General features: G+C 48.1%; 1 protein-coding gene across 4 annotated transcripts in view; it reads right to left on the bottom strand.

Moving 5' to 3' along the window:
- The window catches only part of CIITA (class II major histocompatibility complex transactivator), a 66,064-nt gene that overhangs the window by 41,216 nt on the left and 2,772 nt on the right, over nucleotides 1-22,076 (bottom strand). For 2 of the 4 annotated variants that reach the window (XM_058681118.1, XM_058681119.1), the window contains exon 1: nucleotides 606-1,187. The exons of 1 other annotated variant lie outside the window; for it this stretch is intronic. In XM_058681118.1, the coding sequence (XP_058537101.1) occupies nucleotides 606-888 (283 nt within the window). In that variant the 5' untranslated portion in view covers nucleotides 889-1,187. Of the gene's footprint in view, nucleotides 1-605; nucleotides 1,190-22,076 lie in introns of those variants that run through there. One more of the 4 variants, XM_058681123.1, reaches the window with a different exon arrangement.

The following is a 22,076-nucleotide window of genomic DNA, read 5'->3' as shown; positions in this document are numbered from 1 at the left end:
TTCAGTTCTCCTGAGACAGAAGCCACTCATTCCCGCTCTTCGCCAGCTGGTCTCTCCTCTCCCTCTCTCTCCTGCCCTCCTTTCCCTGTCTCTGTTTCCATGTCTGTCTCTCCCTCCCTGTCTGTTGCTTTCTGTCTGTCATGCACTCAGTCACACGCAAGCGCATGCACACAGGCCTACATACACAGTGCCACAGTTCTCCAGATCCTTGTCCAGCCCCTTCTGTCTGTGGCACTCCACCTATTCTCTATTTTTTTTTTTTTACCCATACTGATGTCCTCATCTTCCCCTAAAACACTTTCAGCTCCTTGACGGCAGGGCTGACCTATCCTTCTGTGCACCCCAGTGCTGGTACACCCATGGGGTTCACACAATGAACCAAGCAGACGTTCAGCTGCTTGTCCCCCTTGTCGTTTTTGGCATCATGGGAAGCATGCAGTGTCCTCAGCACACCCAGCAACGGGCGCTGGACTTCTCTGGGCCTCTCTGGCTCTTTGTCAGGGTCGCCAGACACCTGGCAGACTTCCCTTTCAGGGAGGAGGGGAAAGTTCTGGCGCTGCCTACAGCAAGGCACTGCGCCTAGAACAGAAGGGATGCCGACTTACCAGCATGATCCTTGAGCTCAGGGTTCCTCTCTGCTGCTGGAGCCTGCCACCCACTCTGGGCCCATCCCAAGAGGGCCACATCCAGGTCTCTTTTCTCGAGTAGAGTCAAGGAGATCTTCCTGGCCAGCGCCTCACCATCAGGCTCATGGAGCAGGGCACAGTGGTACTCCCTGGAGAGAAGCTCTTCCTCCAGCAGGTGGTCCAGGAGAGCCCGCACCTGCTTCTGCCCATGGCAAGAGAGCAGCATCTGGACCTGAGTCAGGATAGCCTGAAAGTGGTTCATGGCAATGCTCAGTGGCAGGGCAGCTGCCAGGCCAGCGCCTGGATCGCTTGTACCCGACCCACAGCATCCAAAACACGAAGTGAAAACCAGGACGAGGAAATCTCTACAGCTTTATTACAGCTTATTCCTTCTTGGGACAATTTCCTCATTTGTTTTGGCAGCTGGTGTGCCAGATGAGCAGACAGATGGAAATACAGCTCTTGGGCTGACAGAAGCCCTGCATACATTCCTGGGTACCACTCGTGCCCCCGCCCCAGAGAAGAGCCGTGTGGGGAAACCCAGTGTTTCCCTGGAGGACTCAGAGGGAGGCAGGTCTTTAAAGAGGCCTCATCATAGCAAGAAGGCAGACTGGTTGAAAAGTTACAGATGGGTCTGGAGTTAATCTGCTTGGGTTCAAGTCTAGGGTCTACCACTTACTAGTTATGGGATCTTGGTCCAGGTACTCTGCCTTTTTGGCCTCTGCTTGTATGTGTGAGAAGGCAGAGTGATAGGGTAGTGGGGAGATTTACGTGAGACACCTACACAGTACTTGGCACAGATCTACAATGGGGTATCAGCTCAATAAATTTGAGCCATTGTTATTAATCATTACTAATTGATCATACAATGAATTCTGCCTCAGTTTGACTTACAAACTCTCCTAATAAAAGCAATCTAATCTCCTGGAGTTTTCTTCAGGATTAGAAGAGATAATAAGGGGTTTAGCACTAGACTAAGCAGACACTTAAGGCACACTGGTTGCTTACTAACATTATCTCCAATTTACTAATGCACAAAACAGATTATCTGTATAGGAGTCAGTCTATTTAAAATTCTCTGTGCTGTGCCATAGCAAGTGAAACTGCCATCAGCAATACTGGCACCCCATAATGCCACCAGTCTGAGTCCCAGTTGCTGTACCTCTGATCTATTTGCCTGTTAATGCGTCTGGGAAAGCAGCAGAGAATGGCTCAAGTGCTTGGGCCTCTGCACCCACATGGGAAACTGGAAAGAAGCTCCTGCTTCCTTGCTTTGGTCTAGCCCAGCCCTGGTGGTTGAAGCCATTTAGGGAGTAAACCAGTGGATGGAAGACCTCTCTTTAACTCTCTCTCTCTCTTTCTCTCTGTAGTTACTGCTGTTCAAATAAATAAAACAAATCTTTTAGAAAAATCCCAGGCAGGGGCAGGCATTTGGCCCAGCAGTTCAGACCCTGTTTAGGATGTTCCTGTTCCGTATCAGAGTGCCCTGGGTTCAAATTCTGGCTACACTTTCAATCCCAGCTTCCTACTAATGTGTACCTTTGGAGCCAGCAGAAGATGACTTGGGTTCCTAGGCTAAGTTCCTGGCTTCTGGCTTTGGCCCTGCTCACCACTGGCTGTTGTAAGCATTTGGGAAGTAAACCAAGTATCTCTGCCTTTCAAATGAAATGAAATGAGATAAGATAAGATAAGATAAAATAAAATAAGATAAAATAAAATATTTTTAAAAGTCTCCCACCTGGGTCTGGCGTGGTAGTCTATTGGCTAAATTCCTTGCCTTGCATACACCGGGATCCCATATAGGCACCGGTTCATGTCCCAGGTGCTCTACTTCCCTTCCAGCTCCCTGCTTGTGGCCTGGGAAGGCAGTTAGGATGGCCCAATGCCTTGGGACCCTGTACCCACATGGAAGACCTGGAAGAGGCTCAGTTCTGGCCATTGCTGTAACATGGGGAGTAAATCAGCTGACAGAAGATCTTTCTCTCTGTTTCTACTTCTCTCTATAAATCTGACTTTCCAATAAAAATAAATAAATCTTTAAAAAAATCTCCCACCTAATTTTTTGAAAACATTGACTAACTGCTCTCTCTACACAATTCTGGAACACACTATGTTCTTCCTTCCCCACATGGTCTCAGCTCTGCCATCTCTCGGATGGGAACATTTGCATTACTCATTTAAATGAGACAAAGAAGGATTTCCACTCCCAATATGGCCAAGAGGCTCCTATTCAACCACCATAACCACAATTATAAACTCTGCAAAAACATTTTTTTAAAAAATGACCCCAAAGCACTGTAGAGTGACAGAGCAGGACAATGCCAGAAAGGAGTCAACATGTGGAGAATGAATGGTAGATTGCCCGGTTCATAAGTTTAGCCTGGAGACAGTGCTACACTGTGCAGCTAAACTTTTGATTTTCTTTTTAAACAAAAGTTTAACTGCTGTGCCCCCGAATACCAGAACAGAATTTGGGACAAAAATAGCTGCTAGAAAGTAGGGGTAAGGGATCCAACATTGCAGCATAGTAAGTTAGGCCATCTCCTGCAATGTTGATAACTTATATGGGTGCCAGTTTGAGTCCTGGCTGCTCCACTTCCAACATAGCTTTCTGCCAAAATGCCTGGGAAAGAGTAGGAGATGGCCCAGGTGTCTGGGCCCCTTCACCCATGTGGGAAACTGAAAAGAAATTCCTGGCTTGTGACTCTGGCCTGGTCCAGCCTAGGCTGTTGCAGCTATTTGAGATGTGGGCCAATGGATGGAAGACCTCTCTCTCTAACTGTGCCTTTCAAATAAAGAAATAATCAAATTTCTTTTAAAAAAAAAAAGGTGGGGGGAGGAAGAAAGAAAGAAAGTAGGGATAGAAATCCCAAAGAACAGAGAGCAATGGCTCCAAAGACTGTGTATAAACTATCCAAAGATCTGGCTGATCTAAAGGCACATTCATAGGGCATAATCCAGGCAGCACAGTGACAGCCTAAGGAGTTGGACTGAGGTTTGATCCACAATCTGCTATTGCAATGGGATGGGAATGAAGGTAAGCAGAGAAGATGAGATTTGATTCCAGCCAAGTTATGTTCCTGCTAAAAACAAAGGCCATTGGCCCTGTCCAAATTATAAGAACACAGAATATTTACATCATATTAATTATGCTCACTTCCAGTCTGCATCAAATATTAGCCTAACATGCTATAGTTCCTCAGCTCTGTAAGACTTGTATGGCTCCCTGATCATGGCCTGGGGAAAGCAACAAAGGATGGTCCAGGCGTGTCAACCCCTTAAGAGATCCAAATGGAATTCCTGGCTCCTGGATTTGACCTGGCCCATTCCTGACGATTGTGATCACGTGATGAGTGGACCACAGGATGGCCCACTCTTTTTCTCTCCCTCTTTGTAACTATGACTTTCAAATAAATTTTTTTAAATATTGATTAAAAAAAAGAAAAACAGGGAATTATGGAGACCCAAGAAATTGGGTCCCTGCCACATGGGAGAGTCAGATTAACTGGTAGACACATGGAAACTTGCTTTCTCTTTGTCACCCCTTCAAATAAAGGAAATAGTGTCTTTAAAAAGCTGAAGTTGCAAGTTTCAAGTGGGCAGATAGTCTAGAATCTTCTGCTAATGCAACTGCTCAATTTCCCTCCATTGTGAGACTTGATTTTTATTTAGAGATTTACTTTTAATTTTTATTTGAAAGGTATAGTTAGCAAAGAGAATCATTCATCCACTGGCTCACTTCTCAAATGATCAACAGCCAGATCTGTGCCAAGCTGAAGCCAGAAGCCCAGGATTTTGTTTGGGTCTCCCACATGGGTACTGAGCCATCATCCACTGTCTCCCGTGGTGTGCATGAACAGAAAGCAGGATTGGAAATACAGCACCCAGGACTCTAACCAGGCACTCTGACACAGAATGTGGGCATGCCAAACAGCAGTGTAACCACTGCAACCATTTACTGCACTTAAGGCTTGAGATCGCCTCCCCCGGAAGGAAGGCACTGCAGCATTTCTGAGCAGGGACAAGCGCGATGCTGCTCGACAATTTCATCTTTGAGTCCATGCTCTTTGATGAGGCCTCTTCCTACACCATGTTACCATGCCAAGATGATGGAACCTTTGTGATGTTTGCATGATTGTTTGCTTTGGTAGCATGAGAATAATGTGTAAAGTAAAAGTTATGATTACAGAAAAAATTGACTGAGTTTTACCAATGAAAGTTGAAACTTAACATACACGAGTAAAAAACCAATGAAAAATATGATCATTTCACTGACTATTTTTAAAAATCACCACAAGGACCTGAAGACAAATACCCTTCAAGAGCAGACTGAACAAACAAGTTGTACATTCCTACACAACAGTTAAAGTCCATGCCCAATGTCATGGCACAGTGAGCTAAGCTGCCAGCTGCAATCTTGGTATCCTATATCAGGATGTCAGTTCAAGATCTGGTTGTTCCACTTCGGATCTGGCTTCCTATGGGAAAAAGGAGAGGATGGTCCAAGAATTGGGTTCCTGCCACCCAGATTAATCAGCAGACAAAGGTCTCTCTCCCTCTCTCTCTCTGTCTCTCTGTCTCTCTCTCTCTCTCTCTCTCTCCCTCTCTCTGCTACCTTTTCAAATAAATCTTTCTGAAATTTTACGAACTGGGGCTACCTATATTAATGTGAAAAGCTCAAAACCTTAGCTAGTGGAAAGGTAACTGCATCTAGAGATGGACGCATGTTAGGTGGAAGCATGGTCAGAACAATCAGCTTTCAAGTCAGCGGAGTGGTGAGACAGATGAGAGGGAGCAGCACCGACAAAAGGCTCTCAGGGAACTAAGACAGAACTCCACTGTTTTATGTGATGAACTGGAATTGTAAAGCCATCCGTACCATTACTCCTAATACTTTCCTGTTTGTTTTAAACAGTCTGTTACTTGGGCCATGTAGCATCGCTGATATTTTAGATTTATATAAAACAACAGGTTTTTTCCTATGCTGTGATCCTAAAAGATGATGATGACTGACAGAACTGGTAAGAATTGCTATTTCATTGGTTGTTATTTAATGCTGGTGGGTGAACCCCTCTCCTTCTGGCTATGTGTCTGGTATCAGCCAGGTGGCACAGGAATCATACTTTGGGGAACAGAGGCTTCGTGTTTGTTGTCGTGGTTCTGTCACATTGAGACCCGAGTACCTTCCCACTAGAGCAGGAGCCTTTAGGATGAGAAACATGGGAGCTAAGACTAGAAGCGGGGGAAGAGGGTGTTGAGGGGCTCCCAGTCCCAAGCTTGAGGTTCAGGCAGTCCTTGCTGAGTGAGGAGCAACTGCCTCTTCTCCAGCTCTTGTGCTTCTAGCCTGGGGACCATTGCTGAGGACAATGAGAAAGGCAGCTACTGCTTCCTGAGATCACACAGTAGGCAGCTGGATGCTTTCTGTGTGTGGCCTCATCGTGACCAAAAACCATTCAGGGTAGGTGTTAATCATCTCACCGTAGAAACAGCTCACAGGTACAAAATCACAGGATCTTGGCAGGAATCTGTGTTTGGAAAAGGAAAAGAGGGCCTGGAATGGAGAATCTGCTGGTGTGCCTGCTGCTTCTAGGGGACCAAAGACCTGCAACCAAGATCCATGGGCTTGGCCAGCTGTTCCCAGTATCTGCTGCTTGTCCTCTTCTAAGGGATGTGGCCTGCTGCCATTGCTTCTTGGGTTGCCCTCAAGGCATGTGAAGCTCACTCCTGACCTGTGACTACAGCAGCAGTAGGGAGAGTAGATGCGACTGATACGTAGTCTGCAGGATGATGACATGACCCACTGTGGCTCATTGGGTCAGAAATATGGGGTCAAAAACAAGGCTCATGTGACCTGGTCCCAGGAGGGTGCTAGAGTCAAGTTCACCATATCCCCCTCTAGCACCATCATTGTCGTCAACACCAACTTTCCCCACCACTGTCATCACCAGCACCAGCATTTAACCCCCAATACTCTCACCACTACTTTCACAATCACCATTACTTCCAGCACCATTCACACCAGTGTTATAGAACACTCTCAAAAACAGCTGCAGGAGGAGCTGCCATAGAACCCCAAAACTGGTTCCACTTGCCTGATGCACAGCAAACCAATCACTGACACATTAATAATGGAGAAAGTAGGTGCTTATTGCAAAGTACAGAAAAAAGCAACCAGGCAGCTACAACACAAGTCCTGGCTTCTCAAGAGATTCAAGGTAATCAATCTTTCATTTCAAAACTGGGAGGTGAGCAGTGCATGATCAGCTTGTGTATGGACCTTTGGTTGGTCCACAATGCCTGTGACCTTCCTCGTTCTAGTCCCCATCCAGCTCCATGCTTGTGGCCTGGGAAAGCAATCAAGGACATCCCAAGGCCTTGGGACCCTGCACCCACGTGGGAGACTTGAAGGAGGCTCCTGGTTCTTGACTTCAGATTGGTTCAGCTCCAGCCACTGTGGCCACTTGGGGAGTGAATCAGTGAATGGAAGATCTTCCTCTCTGTCTTTCCTCTTCTCTGTATATCTGCCTTTCCAATAAAAATAAGTAAATTTTCTTTAAAAAAAATTATTTTTTGGGCCTGGCATGGTAGCCTAGCAGCTAAAGTCCTCACCTTCAATGCTCCAGAATCCCATATGGGTGTTGGTTCTAATCCTGGCAGCCCCTCTTCCCATCCAGCTGTCTGCTTGTGGCCTGGGAAAGCAGTCGAGGACGACCCAAAGCCTTGGAACCCTTATTGGTGTGGGAGACCCAGAAGAGGCTCTGGGTTCCTGGCTTCAGATTGGCACAGCTCCAGCCGTTGCGCTCACTTGGGGAGTGAGTCATCAGACGGAAGATCTTCCTCTCTGTCTCTCCTGCTCTCTGTATATCTGATTTTTAATAAAAATAAATCTTTAAAAAATGATTTATTTGTTTGAAAGTCAAAGTTACAGAGAGGAGAGAAAGTAAGATTCTTTATTCAACCTGTATATTCCCCAGATGTCTGCAATGGTGAGGGCTGGGCCAAGCCAAAGCCAGGGGCTAGCAGCTTTCTCCAGATTCCAAAATGGGTAGCAGCACTCCAAATCCTTGGTCCATCTTCCCCTGCTTTTCCCAGGCCACCAGCAGAGAGCTGCATCAGAAGGGGCATAGCCAGGACATCAAATGCTGCACAAATAGGCAACATTGCAGGCAGTGGCCTGTTACACAAGACTGGTCCAACTTGTAACATCTCTAAATTTAATTGTTGGCCTTTTAAAAACCACATGGGGTAACATGAATCCAGGCCACAAATCTTGGTTAGAAGCTCTTTTTTTATTTTAATTTTTTTTAAATTTTGAATCTTATGGTACAATTATGTAGGGTCTGGGATTCCCCCCACCACCACCCAGACTCCAGCCCTCCCCCACTGAATTTCCCATATTGTTACAATGGTATAGTCCTTCGTAACAAGCTATAATTCGATCAGTCTGTTATTTAAGTGTGCCCTGACATTGCTGGTACAGACAATGTCAGACAGTCCAGCATCCCATTGTCTAGATATGTCCAACAGTTTTATTGGGAGTCCATTTCTTATTTGGAAGTTGGGGGTGACAAACTCATGATAAATTCTCAGGCTATATTATTCTTCTTCCCTACTTCCCATCAAAAGATTCAGACAGCAAGTTTCATGGCTGTCACTCTGCTAGTCTGTCACTCATCCACTGACTACATGCTGAAACCAGGAGCCAGGATGGGAGCCAGGACGGGTGCAGTGTCCCAAGGCTTTGGCCCATCCTCTACTGCTTTCCCAGGCCACAAGCAGGGACCTGGATGGGAAATGCAGTAGCCGGGATGTGAACCGGAGCCCACCTGGGATCCCTTACATACAAGGCAAGGATTTAGCCACTAGGCTTTCGCGTTAGGCCCCAGTCTTACTTTCAATAAAGAACTGATGTCGGGGTACATGGAAATCACCAGAATTTTTTTTCTTAAGTAGTTCCCTCATTAAAACCCTGTTGTTGGCATAATTTCTGGTAGTGCAGTGAACCAGCAGATCAGAGAGCAGATGATGGCCCAAGTCCTTAGGACCCTGCAGCCATGTGAGAGACCTGGAAGAGGCTCCTGGCTCTGGACTGGCTCATCTCTGGCCACTGCAGTCATTTGGAGGGTGAACCAGTGGATGGAAGATCTTTCTGTCTCTCCTCTCTGTAAATCTGCCTTTCCAACCAAAATAAATAAATAAATAAATAAATATCTGCCTTTCCAATATAAATAGATAATGTGTGTGTGTGTGTACACAAGCTCTCTTTCTAAGAGGATTTCTCATCACTCTTGTTTTACTTGGTGTCTCCTAACAACCTTATGTTTAGAGTAGATTTGGTGACTGATGTGTCTTGGATAATCACTATTTAGTTTACAATTATCTGGTACCAAACTCACATGGGTTACCACTCAGGTGGGGCAGGGAGCCAACGATGGCCAGCAGGAGATGGCAGAGCGCTGGTGTGCTCTGGGTCTGGCTCCCTTCGTAGCCAGACTCTGTGAGCACCATCTGTACCCCTTTGTCTCTGACCCCTCTCCCTTCTAACACATCTCCTGACTTTCACTCCCACCATCTATGCAGGTTGCTCCTGTCAAGGTCATTACTGCCTCCACACATGAACATGAACTGGACAGGCTCCACCACTCTCACCAGAGTACCTTCTCCACTTGAAGCCGCTGCTGCTTTTGCATTCCCCTCCCCCGTCAAGGTAAGAGCACCCGTGGCTCTGTCCTCAGCCTTCTGTAAACATTCTCACTTTCTGGGCAATCTCACCATGCCCCATGCCTTTAAATTCCCTTGACATTCATATTAACAGCTCCTGACCAGAGCTCTGCCCACAACGCCAGTCCACTGTCTCAGTTGTACGTGGCTATGACGACATCCCCAAGGCAGGGTAACTGAGAAGGAAAATGGGCTCATTTAGAGATTAGAAGTGCAAGGCAGGGCAGCCACATCTGATGAGGGTCTCATGCTGTGTCATAAATGTGGCGAGTGACATCACCCCTGGGAACTCACATGAGATCATGAGCCGTGCACGAGGAAGAACTCAAACATACTGGGCAGCCTTGCTTTCTGACAGCCCATTCTCAAGGTGACTAACTGGTCCCCTGACACCTAGCCTGTTCTCTCAAGAGCAGCATTAACCCCTTCCATGGGGTAGTACCCCACGACCTAATGTCTCCCCTGAGACCTCACTCTAGATGGCTCTACAACTTCTCAACACTGCTACACGGGGGACTTAACTTTTAGGACAAACCATGCCCAAACCATGGCTTCTGCCTCACAGTCCAACTTCATATCTGCCTCCTCCAGGAAGGCTTCTCAGATTCTCAGAGCCCTTAGCTCACCAGTTCTGTCTTCTCATCCCCAGCACTTGGTATAACTGACAGCACTGAAGCGTTGCTGGAATCTTGGCATCTTGCAAGGGCTTCCACAGATAGGACAGCACATATTACAGAACCTGGAAAACTCTCACAAGCTGTGTGACATGGGGAAAGCAAGAAGACTTGCCTGAACCCCATTTGTGAAAAAGCTGGAGATGAATGTTTACCTCTTGGGGTTGCCACCGGCCTTGAGTGAGACATGGCATATGAAACACCCCAGCACATAGTAAGTATGCACTCTGTATTCATATTTATTATTACTATCTCAAAATGATCCTGCAAGGTGCACATTTTGACCTCTCTTTTACCAAGGAAGCACACATATGGAACAACACGAGCAGCTCCCAGGGCCTACCTGAAACTCAGGTGAGGCATCTAGCCTCTCTGATTTACTTTCTCCTTCTCTTTCTTTTTTACATACTTATTTGAAAGTTCCTGAGAGAGAGAGGAAAAGGCAGAGCTCTTCCATATGCTGGTTCACTTCCTAAATGGTCACAATCGTCAGGATTGGGCCAGACTGAAGCCAGGAGCCAGGAGTTTCATCAGGGTCTCCCATGTGGGTGGCCATCTTCTGCTGCTTTTTCCAGCTGCCTTGGCAAACTGCAGGGTCAGAAGGGGAACAGCCAGGGGCCAGTGCTATGGTCTAGTAGGCTAAGCTTCTGCTTGTGACATCCCATAAGGACACTGATTAGTGTCCCGGTTGCTCCAATTCCAATATAGCTCCTTATGGTCTGGGAAAAGAAGCAGAAGATGGACCTTGGGCTCCTGTACCCATGTGGGAGAACTGGAAGAATCTCCAGGTTCCTGGCTTCGTACTGGCCCAACTTTGGCCATTGCATCCATTTGGGGAGTGAACCAGCATATGGAAGATCCCTCTGTCCTTCTCTCTGTAACTCTGCCTTTCAAATAAAAATAAAATAAACCTAAAAAAGAGGATCAGCCAAAACACAAATGGGTGCTCATGGCATGCCAGCATCATAGCATCAACCTAAGCTGTTGGGCCATGACCCACTCCTCCTCTTCCTACATCTTTTAGGGGTTCCATTTCTGATGTTCCATTTTATATGTGGTATTTCTTCACAGGTAGACTATGAATATTTCTCAATTCTCAGATTCCCAGTTTCACCCAACGATAACAACTCAATGTTTCCCAGGCCTTCATGCATTTTTGAAGCACCTTCACTTAAATTCCTGCAACTTGAAAATGGTCCAGCAATCTCACAATGTAAGGCATACCCTTTATTGTGGGAAAAGCATTCCCTGCTATTTCACATCTTCCTTACAGCAAAACCTAGGCTCTGGACAACAAAGTCACACCAACAGCGAAGGCAAAGAGAAATCTACTGTAACTCACGTGCTAACCTGCACTGGCCCCCAGCCAGTTCTCCCCGACTCTGCATTCAGCAGCCACTCAGTCACTCCGTTAGTGCTTATTTAACACTACCTTTTCCAGAGTGGGTCTTAACCAATGTGTGTGATGACCACGCACAGTGACAGAAAGGGGCACAGAGACAAGAAGGGCAGCTGGGGGAAGCTGTTGACCTGGGCTGTTCCAGCTCCAGTAGTTCTGTCCCAGCCCAGGTCCTGCCTTTGTGTATCATCTAGGGGGTAATTCTTGGCATCCAAAACTCGGAGGGGGAGAAATTATTTCAAGAGCAAGCTTTCCTTCTGCTTGTTTGTAGCATCAGCCATGAAACTTCCTCTCAAGATGGTAAAACCACATGGCTAGGTTCTCTTTTCCAGATAATTGCACTAATCTGTTTCTCTGAATTTCAGCTGTGAAGGGACAATGACTCACCACCAACTCCTGCAAAGCCCAACACTATCCGTCCAGAAACCCGCTTCATCTACTGCCTACCATTCTTCAGACAAGAATAGGCACTGTGGCAGAGCAAGAGCTGAGTGGCAAATGTGGCCTGGATGCAACATGAATTACTGATCATGTAAAGGAAGTTCTTCCTTGAGGGCATCATGGACTGACTTGATCCCGACCACCCCAGCCCAGCCCACCCCACCCCCAGTTCTTACATTGAAGTCCAGGAGGACCTCAGAATGTGACTACATTTGGACAGTAGGTCTTTAAAGAGGTTAGTTATTAGGTTAAAATGAAATCATTAGGACGGGCTCTAATCCCAATTAACTGGAGTCCTAAGAGATGAGAAGACATGCAGAGAAAAGACCACGTGAAGACTCAACAACTGGAAGCCATCTACAAGGAAAGCAGAAGCTCTCAGAAGAAACGATGCTGACCCTTGCCCTCGGGTCTGTAGCCTCTCCAATTGGAAGTACACTTCTGAGGCTACGTCTTCTTCTGCTAGACACAATCTCCACTATTCCCTATCATCTCACACATTTCTGCTTTACTCATTTACATTGCCTCTCCTCTCTGGATGGTGTGTAAGTTTATATTCACTAAAAGGTTTCTAGTGGACAGGGTGAGAATCACTTTTTAGGGCCTTGCATTGTGACACAGCAAATTAGATTGCTGCCTGTATTACTGGCATTCTAAATGAGCACCGCCAGTTCAAGTCTTGGCTGCTCCGCTTCTGATTCAGAATCCAGTAAACATGCCTGAGAAAGCAGTGTGAAGATGACTCTAGTGCTAGGGGCCCCTGCCACCCATATGAGAGACCTGGCTGGAGCTCCTCCAGCCCTGGCAGTTGCGGCCATTCAGGGAATGAACCACAGGTGGAAACTCGCTCTCTCTGCTGCTCCCTTTCTCTGTAACTTTGCTTTTCAGAAAAATAGATGTACTTTAAAATTTACTTTTTTTTTAAAGATTTATTTTTATTACAAAGTCAGATATACAGAGAGGAGGAGAGACAGAGAGGAAGATCTTCCGTCCGATGATTCACTCCCCAAGTGAGCCACAATGGCTGGTGTGCGCCAATCCGAAGCCGGGACCAGGAACCTCCTCCGGGTCTCCCACGCGGGTGCAGGGTCCCAATGCATTGGGCCGTCCTCAACTGCTTTCCCAAGCCACAGGCAGGGAGCTGAATGGGAAGTGGAGCTGCCGGGACTAGAACCGGCGCCCATACGGGATCCCGGGGCTTTCAAGGCGAGGACTTTAGCTGCTAGGCCGCGCCGCCGGGCCTATAAAATTTACTTTTTAAGTTTTATTTTTATTTACTCATTTCTTTATTTTTATTTGAAAAGGAGAATTGACAGAGCACTCTTCCATCTCCTGGTTCACTTTCCAAACGCCACAAAAATCCGAGCTGGGCCAGCCAGCAGCCAGGGAATTCCAATGCCCATGCGAGTGTCAGGGACCCAAGCACTTGAGCAACACCTGCTGCCTCCCAGGGCATGCACTGTCACAAGGCTGGATGGGAAGTGTGGGCGAGACTCAGACGCAGGTACTCCAATATGGATGTGGGTACCCCAGGTGACAGTTTAACCACTGTATCACAGTGCCAACTCCTAAGAATTACGTCAGCTCCGCTCCACAACTACGCCAGATGCGTCACATTCAAGGCATCTATTTTAAGCAGCACCATTCTTCCTCTGCTCCATGCCCTTCAGTTCCAGGCAATTTTCTGGTTTTGCTCTTAGATACTTTCTTCCCTTCTGTTTTCTCACTTCTCTCTTTTTGGAACCCCTTTTAGTTAGGTGGCTGGTTGCCCATTCACAAATAACCACCCACCCATTGTGTGTCCGTGCCCAGGCTTTCTGCTCCAGTTCTCACTTGGCCTTGGCAGGGAGCAAAATGGTGAAAGCAGCTAGACAGCAGGGTGTTGAATTGGATCCCCAAGAAAGATATGTCCAGGCATAGCACGGGACATATATACCCAGCACGGTAGCCTAGTGGCTAAAGTCCTTGCCTTGCACGCATCGAGATCCCATGTGGGTGTCAATTTGTATCCTGGCTGCTGCACTTCCCTTCCAACTCCCTGACTGTGGTCTGGGAAAGTAGTCGAGCAAAGCGCAGGGTCTTGAGACTCTGCACCCACATGGGAGACCCAGAAGAAGCTCCTGGCTCCTGGCTCCTGGCTTTGGATCGGCTCAACTCCGGCTGTTGTGGCCACTTGGGGAGGAAACCAGCAGATGGAAGATCTTTCTCTCTGTATCTCTCCTTCTTTCTGTAGATCTGACTTTCCAATAAAAATAAATAAATCTTTAAAAAAAAAGATATGTCCATGGCCTAACCATAACCCTGAGAATGCAACCTTATTTAGAAATAGGATCTTCAAAGATTTAGCTTGCAAATTTGAGATAAGATCATTCTGCATTTTCAACTCGTGACTAGTGACTCCGCAGACACACAGGGGTGAGAGGAAGATGAATCCACATGAAGACAGGAGCATTGGGGATGGGGTGGTCCGTTGTTCAGACTGTCATGTGTCTGCAGTTTGGGGGATACCTAGAATTGTCACTGATGCTGCAGGAAGCAAGGAAGGGCTGTCCCCTTGGGTCATCAGAGGTAGCAAGGCCCTGGCGACACTTTGGACTTTCAGCCTCCAGAACCATGTGAAAATCAATTTGATTACCCACTTCTCACGGCGATTGTCACGGAAGCCTTGGAACAGCCAGCTTCAAATTTCTGTGACCTCGCGCAGTGTACTTCTCAAGGCCTTGGTGGTCGCCTGCATGAACTGGAATGGAGGTGAAACTGCCACTCTCCCAGGTTACTGCACTCCAGACGTCACAGAGGGCTGTTCAAACCCGGACTTGTGGGCCTGACTCCCAGTCTTCAGTGGTTCCAGCGCTCCAGACATCTGCAGTGGCTCCTGTCAAAGGCCACCAGTGAAGGCAAGGAGCAGAGAGGCTGCCTGGAGGGGAGGGAGGCATTCCATTCCCACAGCAAGCCCCAGGGAGCCAAAACCTGCAGCACTCTCAGCATCCAACCTTCTTGCCACCTTCCCCTCTCGCATGGCTTTGGGCAGCTTATGGCCATGTCTCTTTAAAAAGCCTACAGGAGAAAGCTCAGCACGGCCACAACTCACTGTTTGCTGCAGCCAAACCCTGGTGACTGGCCCCTACGCCCAGTCTTACAGCAACTGCCATAGAGGGCATGCACTGGAAACACTTCCCTGCCCCAAGAAGTGTAGCTGGCATCCAGGACACTGGTCCCAAGGACCTGAAATGTGTATGGTCAGGGAGGCAATGCAGGCCCTAGCTCACACTGTCTGCTGTCATTAAAAGAGGGGAAGTTCATTTTGCCTCTGGATTCCTGCTAGTTAACAAATCCAGGCAGCCTCCTCCTGCAGCCCAGACACACTCCTCACAGCCACTCCCCGGCTTTTTATTTCAGAGAAGTAAAGTGGGGGACTAAAGTCTATTTCACTGCATGGGCTGTCTCTGATGCAGGACAGCCTGCCTCTCCCTCTCCCCAACCCTGTGCGATGCTCTACTTGGTCCCCACGAGAAGCTGGGACCCACCTGCTAACGTGCTTCAAGGGAGCCCCTCTGGAGGCCAGCCAGCCTCTCACAGCATGGGTGACAGCCACGCCAGCATTCTGCCTGCACACTGTCTGCCACGTGCTCCCCTCTTCCCGCCCCACAACTTGAGAATGCTCTCATAAGTGCCAGGGCCCCACACATGCCTGGATGGCTTGAGACCATATCTAAGATGTCCTGGCCATCCAGGGAAGTAGAGCAGATGTGAGCCTGTTAGGCCACTTGACTCCCACAGTGACTGTGACAATCAGGTGTCTGGCCTGTGCCCAAACCCCAAAGGAAGTTGTGACCCAGACCCAAGGCCCAGCTTTCAGCTTCAGGCTGCGTGGGCTGGAGGAAGCTGAAATCAAGGACTCTGGAACATGCTTCCTTGCTTCTGCAAGCCCTGGAAATCCCCTGAAAGTCCCAGCAGGTGGGAAAGCAAACGGGACTGTGACGCTGAAGCCCCCAGATGCTCCTGCTGCCATGTGGCCTCCCTAGAGTGTGGCTTTTCTCCCGAGGAATCCCCAGAGCAGGCCACTCCTTCCCTGGCCTTCTTGCCTCCTCCCACGTGGTGGGGGACACGAAAAGATTCCTGGGTGGTGAGATGGGATCGGCTTCCTTCTTGACGTTTGCCTGACCAGTTCCTCCTTGACATGTGGAAAAAGAACAGGAAAGTACTGCTCAGTCCCAGGGTGGGGAAGGTGGACCTCTGGGTCTCCAGAGGCTGGAAGGAGGCTATGACCACGGGCGTCCACGTTTCATCGGGGGCGGAAGGGGTCTGAAGCCCAGAAAGGGGGGCTGGCAGTGTGGCACAGTGCATTAAGCCACTGTATCCCAAATGAGTACCAATTCAAGTCTTAGCTGCCCCATTTCCAATCCAGCTCCCTGCTAATGCACCTGGGAAAGCAGCAGCCAGTGGCCTAAGTGCTTGAGTCCCTATAATCACATGGGACATCTGGATGGTAGAGTACAGGCTTCTGGCTTCAGTGTGGCCTGGTCCTGCCTATTGTGGTCATTTGCAGAGCCAATTAGTAATGAAAGATCTCGCTCTCCTCTCCATTCCTTCCTGCCTCCTTCTCTTTCTCTCCCTCCCTTCTTCCCTATAACTTTTTCAAATAAATAATAGTTTTTAAAAATTAGAAAAATCCAAAGAGGAAAATGAAACTATGCTGTTAGAAGGCCAGATGACGGTTCCCCTTTAGGAGTGGCTACAAGGAGACTGATCCCAGTGAGGGCTTCTGCAGGGCTAGCAACATCCTATTTCTTGGGCTGGGTGTGGTTCCATGAGACTGCCCAGTTGTTGAGAGCAGTCAGTTGTATATTTATCATCTCATACTTCAGTTATGTATGCTATGCTTCCATAAAAATACATTATTGAGGATAGCATTGTGTCATAGCCGGGGAATGCTGGCAATGCTGGCATTCCATAAGGATGCCAGCTTTCATGTCCTAGCTGTTCCACGTCTGGTCCAGCTCCCCATTAATTGCCTTGGAAAAGCAGAAAATGACCTAGAGTTTGGGCCTTTGCTAGCCACATGGCAGATCTGGAAGAAGCTCCTGGCTCCTGGCTTTGGTCTGTCCTGGCATTGGTTATTGCGGCTATCTGGGCAGTGAACAGTGAATGGAAATGTGTTAGCTAGTTTCTAGTTCACTCCCCAAAGGCTGATAAGAGCCCAGGTTGGGTCAGGTCAGAGCCAGGAACTCTGCGTCTTCCATGTGGTGGCAGGGAACCACGTTCCGGGACCCCATAAGGGCGCCAGTTTGTGTCCCAGCTGCTCCATTTCCCTTCCAGCTCCCTGCTTGTGGCCTGGGAAAACAGTAGATGACGGCACAAAGCCAAAGCCTTAGAATCCAATATGGGTGCTGGTTTGTGTCCCAGCTGCTCCACTTCCCTTCTAGCTCCCTGCTTGTGGCCTGGGAAAGCAGTAGAGGATGGCGCAAAGCCAATACCTTGGGACCTGCAGCCATGTGGAAGACCCAGAAGCTCTTGGCTTTAGATTAGCTCAGCTCTGACCATTGTGGCTTCTTGAGGAATGATCTAGCAGATGGAAGATCTCTCTCCTCTCTGTAAATCTGCTTTTCCAATAAAAACAAATAAATTATAAATAAAAATTCAACAAAGAAAAATTCAGCCATCAAAATGTCTTACCAACATCCAACCAGCCCTGGTGCTAGCTGGTGCCCTTGCCAGAGCTCTGGGAAGCAGGACCAGTGACTCAAGATTTCTATGACTGGCAACATGGTGCCAACTCGGCCTTCATGCTAAATGGGAACAAAGTTGAGCTGAGTTTAGACTCTGAGTTTAGCCTCTGCAATTGCAGAGGCTCGGGTTTTCCTAGCTGGGATCCAAGTCTGGCCATCTTGGTCACTGTCCAAAACTGCAATGAATCTAGACTCTGCTCCCTGGCTGTTAGGAGACCCGGTCTAGCTCATGGTTCTCTTCTGCAAATACTTTCAAGAATTCTATGGCTGGCTGCACGGAAGTCATGACACTGGGTGCCCAGTTATCAGGGGTTGTCATCTGCTGCACACTGAGCTAAGTAAGCACGTTAGAGGAAAAAGGACTCTTACTTCACTCCCAATTAAGAATTGAGCAGAGGGAGCCCAGAGACAAACATTCACCTTGTGAAAGACGTGAATTCTATTTTCTCAATCATCCATAAAAACATAACTGTGGTCAACCACAGAACTGGACTATATTTCCAGCATCCCTTGATTTGGGTGCTGTCATGGGACTAAATTCTCTCGAAAGGCATCTGTCCCTCTTCTAAGTCCTTCAAGAGAGCAGAGCTACCTGCTTCATACTCTTCTTCCTCTTCTTCTCTCTGGCTGGATAACAAAGTCCTAGGGCACAGTGGAGCCACAGGACAGAAAGAACCAGGGTGCCTGCAAATGGAGCACGATAGCCATGCTGATCTGAACGCCAACCCAGAGCACTGAGCTAGCACGAAGTCAATGTAAGGTCTGTTTGCTACAGCAGCCTAGCCTAGTTCATTCATGATGCTCTGAGTCCTGGCAGAGCCAGGGTTTGCCTGCAGGAGCCTCAGCTCATGGTTGCTGTGGTGAAAGCTTGCCACCAGGGAAGCTGCATGCAAGAATGTCCCATGAGATTATTCTGCAAGTACCTACAGCCCAGCATACAAAGATCGGGTCCATTCCCTTTCTTTTTTTTTTTTTAAAGATTTATTCATTTTATTACAGCCAGATATACACAGAGGAGGAGAGACAGAGAGGAAGATCCTCCGTCCAATGATTCACTCCCCAAGTGAGCCACAACGGGCCGGTGCGCGCCGATCCGAAGCCGGGAACCTGGAACCTCTTCCGGGTCTCCCACGCGGGTGTAGGGTCCCAAAGCTTTGGGCCGTCCTCAACTGCTTTCCCAGGCCACAAGCAGGGAGCTGGATGGGAAGTGGAGCTGCCGGTATTAGAACCGGCGCCCATATGGTATCCCGGGGCTTTCAAGGCGAGGACTTAAGCCGCTAGGCCACGCCGCCGGGCCCCATTCCCTTTCTTTTGAATGTCTGAGACACCTGAAACTGTTGGTGGGCTTAGAGTCTAGGGTTTGGATTTGCAGCGACTTTATGAAGACAAAGCCTGGGCCATCCTCCTGCTGTCCCCATCCACAGAGCAGGACACTGCATGAATGCCCCAGGGGCTGTACCACTCATGCTGAAACTTCTAGCTCAAACGTGACACTCTTGGAGGACAAGGGTGTCACCCTCTATCTGGCCCCTCCTGGGACATCTGTGTGGTCTCCCAGATGGCTCCACTGTCTCCCTTTTGGTGTTACGTTATTTGTGCTGGCAGTGCCAACAGAAGGGTCCTGGGCCTGGAGACAAACTGCATACAAGCACCTAACTGCGTAAGTGGTCATCAATTTAGGTGCCACTGGACCCTGCACCTGAGACTCACTCCTCCCTGCTCCAGGCTTTAGTCCTGAATCTTAATCACCACTCTAGGATGCTCATGATTGCCTCACATCTGCAACCCTTGCTGAATACAAAAGCTAGATTTCATGAGCACCAACAGGGAGCAGTGCCTGAGCTCTGGCGTCCTGTTTCTCCCAGGGGTTCCTCAGCCCCACCCTAAGGAGCTGTGGTTCAGCCTGGCCTGGTGCGCCAATGGTCCTCAAGTGCCAGCCTGGTGTGCCAGTGGTCCTTGAGTGCCAGCTGGGTCAGAGCTCCTACGGGTGGGTAGGCACCTCAGTCTGTGTTCTACACCTATCTGAAGACAAGGGCGTTGCTGATGCTCATCGGTTAAGGTGGTGTCACACTACAGTAAGGTGGGCCCTGTATTCTGCATGACTAGTTTCTTAAGGAAAGGAGAATGTGAACATGGATATGCACAGAGATTGCAGTTAGAATGCCACAAGCTTAAGGACCGTGGGAAATCCAAAAACAGGCCTGGAGCAGACGAACAGGCAGCACAGGGAGGCACCTGCTAACTCCTTGACCTTCAATTTCTGCCTCTAGATGTCTGAGATACTTATTATGTTTTTTTCAGCACTCCATGTGTCACTTCAGAAGGTCAGCCCTGGGAAATCTATTTCCTCAGGCGAGTTTGCCTGATGTTACACCCTGCACAGACTTCCTCCCCTGTACTCCTTCTCCTCCAGGAACACTACCATCCAACCCCATCTCAGGGCACCCCATATAAGACAGCAGGTTGTAAGGAGCAATGATAAACTTAGGAGAGCCAACTGGAGAACAGAGACGAACAGACTGGTCTCTGAGCATGAAGCAGTGTTGGCAAGCCTGATTTAAAGTGGAATACAGGATACTGGCTCAGCCTCCTCCAAAGGGAATGTGGAATCACCTGCTGGGCTCTCCAAGAAACAAGAAAAGTGAATTTCAACCCAAGAAAAGTGACATCTGGTTTTTAAATGTTGGAAATTAATTCAACCCAATCTTTATTGTTGCTGTTGTTTAAATTTCCAGGTTAAAAATACCTGGAGGTCAGATGCGGTCTTTGAACCAGTGCTTAGAAACTTTCGGGTTAAGAGCTTGGCAAGGATACAAACTCCTGCTTTGTATTATGGTAACAACTGTGGGCAAGAGGCAGATGACTATAATCCCTGCACAGTTCTCACGTTAGCTGTGTGCACCTGCTTTCAAGCCTGTCCGAGCTTCAGACTCCTTTTCAATAAAATGGGTACCACCCATGCACCTTGCCTAGCTCCACATCTCACAGGGAACTGAGGCTTGGAGAAGTTTAGTAACTTGTCCAAGATGCCCCAGCTGAGAGGAGGCAGAGTTGAGCTTCAAACCCAAACAGGAAGAGTGTGTGGTATAGCCTACTTGGAACTCATTAAAGTGTTACACAAACTACTGTTTGGGTTTGTGTTTGGTCTGGCTTGGTAAACGGGGATTGGGGATGGCACGTGACTCTCAGTCTTGATACAAGGAGCTCTTCTGGCAAGGTGCTCTCTGGCTGCTGGCAGGAGGAACTGAGCATGGCACAAGGCTTCCGGAGCTGTCTGGACAGGATCCAGGCCTGGGACAAACAACCTGCACCCTTTTCTCCTCAACAGAACATTTCCCGTAAATGTGGGCTTCCTTCCAGCGGGCTCCAGTCCTGCCAAGGCAGGCTCCCATTTCAACACAACAGCATAGGCCTCTGCACCGGGTTGCCAGGGCTTCCGAACTGGGTAGGTTCACCCCACCCACTCAGCAGCGGCTCTGGGCTCCCAGCCTCAAGGCTTCCGCGTGGTTGCTTGTCACCCTGCAGGGTAGGGTGAGCCTGGGCTAGGGGGCAACGTGCCTTCATACCCGGGGTACTTTAGAAAGTTTGTGGAAAGCAGAATCAAAGGATAGGTTTATACTGGTACCAATAAAAAAAACTGAAATCCAGGCATAGCTTTTTTTTTTTCTGTATAATTTTCTCAAGAGTCTACTGTTCAGAGCTACAAACTGAAATGTTCCAATGACATGATAAGATGTTGGCATTTGTATCAAAATCATACAGGAGGGGAAGCAGGGAATGTATCCGTGCTAACACACAGGCTCTGTCATGAGAACTGTCAATAGCTGATGGGTGCAAAGAAGTTTCCTAAGCTGTTTGCTTTCATATTTGTTTACATTTCTTTCTTTCTTTTTTTTTCATGCTGAGGCTTAGTTCAGAAAGGACTTCCTTCTCTAACTCCCACCCAACTAATTACTCTTTAGTAATAGAAACACAACATCAGGGCTGGCCAGGTGGCATAGCACATTAAGCTACCACTTGCAAAGCTGGAATCCCACAATCATGCCTGCATCTCCCATACTGGCGTGGTCTGAAAACCAGCTACTTGGCTTATGATCCAATCTCCTGCTAATTCCCTTGGGAAGACAGTGGCTTTGGCCTAGATTACACCTGGCTGCCACAATCATTTGGAAAGTGAACCAGTGCACAGAAGATTCTCTCTCGCTCTCTCTCTCATCCCTTTTCCCCTTCCTCCTTCCTCTCTACCACTCTGCCTTTCAAATAAATAAATAAAGTCTTTTTAAAAAAGAAATATAATGCAAGTAACACTGTATTTTAAATATTCTAGAAGCTGCAAGTAAAAAGTAAAAACAAGGACTGGGTTTTGGATCTATCGGTTAAGGTATCTGCATCCCATGAAAGAATGCCTGGATTCAAACCCTGACTCAGTTCTCATTCCAACTTCCTGATAGCATGGAGCCTGGGAGGCAGCAGATGAGCGCTCAAG

Source organism: Ochotona princeps, chromosome 24, assembly GCF_030435755.1.
Source record: "Ochotona princeps isolate mOchPri1 chromosome 24, mOchPri1.hap1, whole genome shotgun sequence".
Classification (NCBI taxonomy): Eukaryota; Metazoa; Chordata; class Mammalia; order Lagomorpha; family Ochotonidae; genus Ochotona; species Ochotona princeps.
This window is presented reverse-complemented; position numbering and strand designations above follow the sequence as displayed.